Source organism: Sinocyclocheilus anshuiensis, unplaced genomic scaffold (genome assembly GCF_001515605.1).
Source record: "Sinocyclocheilus anshuiensis isolate Anshui unplaced genomic scaffold, SAMN03320099.WGS_v1.1 scaffold708, whole genome shotgun sequence".
Classification (NCBI taxonomy): Eukaryota; Metazoa; Chordata; class Actinopteri; order Cypriniformes; family Cyprinidae; genus Sinocyclocheilus; species Sinocyclocheilus anshuiensis.
In genome coordinates this window covers 1361093-1365190 of record NW_015555881.1, presented here as the reverse complement: position 1 = coordinate 1365190, position 4098 = coordinate 1361093, and the positions used below count along the sequence as shown (strand labels likewise).

Genomic DNA, 4098 nt, shown 5'->3' with positions numbered 1-4098 from the left:
GGTGAGTAATTAATGACAGAATTTTCATTTTTGGGTGAACTATCCCTTTAAAGCATACAGACTACTCTGCGAGTGGTGAAAGCCAGAGCCACAGCAAGACATGGGTTAGGAAGTGAAAAGGAATGTTAATAGGAAAGTTAATCGGGTGCATTTGTTTTGTTTTGTGTTTAGTGAGTGTGCACAGAAAGATGATTGGCATATAGAACCAAAATTCAATTTGAATCAAATTCAAAATTATGAAGTGGGAATAAAAGTGTTAAATGATCAAATAAATAAGTTTCTCTTGATCTGCTCCAGTGTAACAAACTATTAAAAATTGTTTTCAGTAATTGAAATAAAGCTGAAATAAAATATAAATATTTTATAAAATTAGAAATGTTGACAAAAATCAAGTTTAGGTTTAAGTACTAAGTTGAAGTACTAAATATAAAAATAGAATCCAATTCAAAATATTACTCTCCCTCTATATATACTGTGTGTGTGTGTGTGTGTGTGTGTGTGTGTATATATATATATATATATATATATATATATATATATATATGAGTGATTATATATAGTATTATATATCTATTATCTATTATATATAGATTATATTATATATTCATTTTCAGCATTCAGTGTATTTGGAAACTCTCTGATCCATCTCTTCTGCATTCATATGCAAATACAGAATTTAAAAAACAGTGAGTATATGAGGCTCCTGTGATGATTGTGAAGGTTAATGGATTGGAAAGGTTTTCATTAGTATGCACAGAAAGAAATAAACAGGCTGAATAAGCGAAGGCATATATGTGTATAAGGCAGGGTGGGATGAGCTGAATGTATTAGTGTTTTAGTGCTGATGAGCCAGACAGACATTTAAAAGACTTTATTACAAAGAATATTGTATCTATAAATAAATAATCACAGATGAATGAATAAATGAATGAACAGCAGAAAACAGACAGAAACAGGAGATGAACAAGATGGACAAGAGTGACAGAACATTTCAGAACACAAAAGAAAACAGAACAAACATTCATGCATATCAGAACAAATGCAAGCTTTCATATAAATAAAGCATGGTTATGCGGGAATGAGAATGAGAATGATGTAAAAGCTGGATGTGCTATTATTGTGTCCTGCTTTACACCAGATACAGGGCTGATATAAATGAGTCATCCAGAAAGTCAACAACCTGATGGGCAAAATATTAAGCCATTAGCTCTGACCTTGAACTGGCTTTAGCCCTGCATCATTGCTGGCTGGACAAACTGAAAGGTTCTGACTGTGGTATTTTGGGAGATTAGAGCATGACATCTGATTGGTTTTCTGCACTCTCTGTCTGTACTGCACCTTCTCTCTGTTTGGCTCTCTGGATCTCTTTCTGTAGCTGATCTCTCAGCTCTGTGTTCAATATTTTTAAAAAATCAGAACTTTATTTACTAAAATAACTAAAACATTTATAAAAACAGACCTATTTAAAAAAATTATAATAATAAAATTGGCTAAATGGCTAAATTACTAAAACATTAAAATTAAAATGAAAAAAAAAAACAAAAAACGAATGAAATAAAATAAGTAATTAAAGGCACAATATGTAATTTTCGCCACTAGAGGGCGCATATTTAAAATAAACAAAGAGAGAAGGCATATATGTGTATAAGGCAGGGTGGGATGAGCTGAATGTATTAGTGTTTTAGTGCTGATGAGCCAGACAGACATTTAAAAGACTTTATTACAAAGAATATTGTATCTATAAATAAATAATCACAGATGAATGAATAAATGAATGAACAGCAGAAAACAGACAGAAACAGGAGATGAACAAGATGGACAAGAGTGACAGAACATTTCAGAACACAAAAGAAAACAGAACAAACATTCATGCATATCAGAACAAATGCAAGCTTTCATATAAATAAAGCATGGTTATGCGGGAATGAGAATGAGAATGATGTAAAAGCTGGATGTGCTATTATTGTGTCCTGCTTTACACCAGATACAGGGCTGATATAAATGAGTCATCCAGAAAGTCAACAACCTGATGGGCAAAATATTAAGCCATTAGCTCTGACCTTGAACTGGCTTTAGCCCTGCATCATTGCTGGCTGGACAAACTGAAAGGTTCTGACTGTGGTATATTGGGAGATTAGAGCATGACATCTGATTGGTTTTCTGCACTCTCTGTCTGTACTGCACCTTCTCTCTGTTTGGCTCTCTGGATCTCTTTCTGTAGCTGATCTCTCAGCTCTGTGTTCATCTTGACTCCACTTTCCAGCTGCTCTCTGAGGAGTGACACCCCTGTGAGCTCCAGCTGCAGCCTCTCAACACTGAAACAAAACATAAAACATAATTAAAATGCAGATTTTAAGTGTGTAGCATCACATTACAACAGTACGACCTTTTATGTATCACACGCACCCGTCACGCTCTTTGACAGCTCTGATGAGGTCAGAGTAGAGATGTTGCTCAGCTCTCAGAGCTCGGTTTAACTCCATCTGCTCAGTCAGCAGATCAGATAAAGATGCAACATCCTACAAAATGTTAAGAAAATCAACATAAGAAATGCTAATGTGTATCAGTTTAAGGAATGCATGCATGTGCTCACACATACCTGTTGTTGGCGATCTCCTCCAATAATGGTTCTTTCTCTCTGAGGGAGAGAGGAGATGCTGCATTCACTCTCACGCAGCTGGGAAGCTTGATCCCGGGTCAGAGGAAGTCGACTGTCCCCTCTCTGAGACAAACACTGGTGCAGCTCCTGCAAAGAACCAGAATCAGACAGAAGCATATACTGTAAACTAACCTCAGAGCTCATGCTAGGTGTGTCTTGAAAGTTTAATATTTTACAGTTTTACGGTTTAATGTTTTACTGTCACATTCGATCAACTGCATCCTTGCTGAATAAAAGCATTAATTACTTTCAAAAAATAATAATACATTTTACTGACCTCAAAACTTTGAACGGTAGTATTATGTGTGCTTGTGATTTATACTCACAGAAATGATTTCTTTAGTGTTGAGAGTTGATGTAAGGGACTCAATATTGGCTGTCTGTCCTTCTAATCGTGTCTCCAGTTCTGAGACCATGGACTGAAGCTCTGCTAGAGAAATCTAATCACAAACATACACAGTTACTCTATAAGCTTCACATGCAGAAACTCAAATCCATAAATTCTTAAGATCTTAAATCAAAGACCTTAAGCTGGTTCTCTCTCTTCAGAGCGGCGTTCAGCGCTTCTGTTTTCTGTGTGAGCTCTTTCTTCAAAACCACCACTGATTTCTTACTGATTGTAGTTATATCCAGAGTTTCCTCACTGTTTCGCCTGCTCAGCTCAGCTACAAACACACACACAAATTAACATTTTTCTAGATATAATTTCAGTTGAATTTAAGTGATGCATGGTATATATTACTGACAATACCTGTGTTTTCAAATAAATATCTCAGTTATCTGCCCATTTGTGCATCATTACTGTAAAACTGTTATATTCTTACAGGACAAACACACTCTCACCTTACAGTTATATTCTTACAGGACAAACACACTCTCACCTTCTCTCTCCTCGAGTTTCTCTTGCAGCACCTCAATAGTCTGTCTGAGCTCCAGCACCTGAGGAGGAAGAGCTTCACTCGTCTTCATTTCTAACAGGATGCGATCTTTCTCTTGTCCACGGTCTAGCAGCTTCTATAAAACCAACAGAACAACATCACTTGACATTTCCTTACCACAACATGACTGTCTAATGAAGGTGTTCGCACACTAGAGCAATTCCAGTTCCGGACAGAGCAATTGATCCAAGTGTAAAAACAGCCTTGTGATCAAAAGATTACAGGTCAAAGTCTCACATTGATGAGGGCGTCCTTCTCCGCCAACACTGCACGGAGTTCAGCAGTCTCTAGGTGACCATCCTGCGTGGCTGTGGCATTCAGTCTCAGTGCGTTTCTGAGCTGCAGCTGCGTGTCTGCCAACTGCTTACGAAGATCCTGCAATTCTGCTGCACGATCATTCAGAGCCTGTACGTGATGCTCCGCATTCTCCTACAAACACAAAAAAACATTTTTGAGTGATAGGAAATTTTGTTTATAAGGACACAAATCAAGCATTAGTGT

At 36.9% G+C, this 4098-nt stretch overlaps 1 protein-coding gene across 1 annotated transcript in view; it reads right to left on the bottom strand.

Moving 5' to 3' along the window:
• Window positions 1-4098, bottom strand: part of LOC107675737 (CDK5 regulatory subunit-associated protein 2-like) — a 49611-nt gene that overhangs the window by 25477 nt on the left and 20036 nt on the right. Inside the window, exons 19-25 of the mRNA XM_016470150.1 lie at window positions 3835-4026; window positions 3541-3673; window positions 3185-3324; window positions 2986-3099; window positions 2600-2746; window positions 2407-2519; window positions 2185-2315 (exon numbers count right to left, since the gene is read on the bottom strand). Of these exons, the coding sequence (XP_016325636.1) occupies window positions 2185-2315; window positions 2407-2519; window positions 2600-2746; window positions 2986-3099; window positions 3185-3324; window positions 3541-3673; window positions 3835-4026 (970 nt within the window). The remainder of the gene's footprint in view (window positions 1-2184; window positions 2316-2406; window positions 2520-2599; window positions 2747-2985; window positions 3100-3184; window positions 3325-3540; window positions 3674-3834; window positions 4027-4098) is intronic.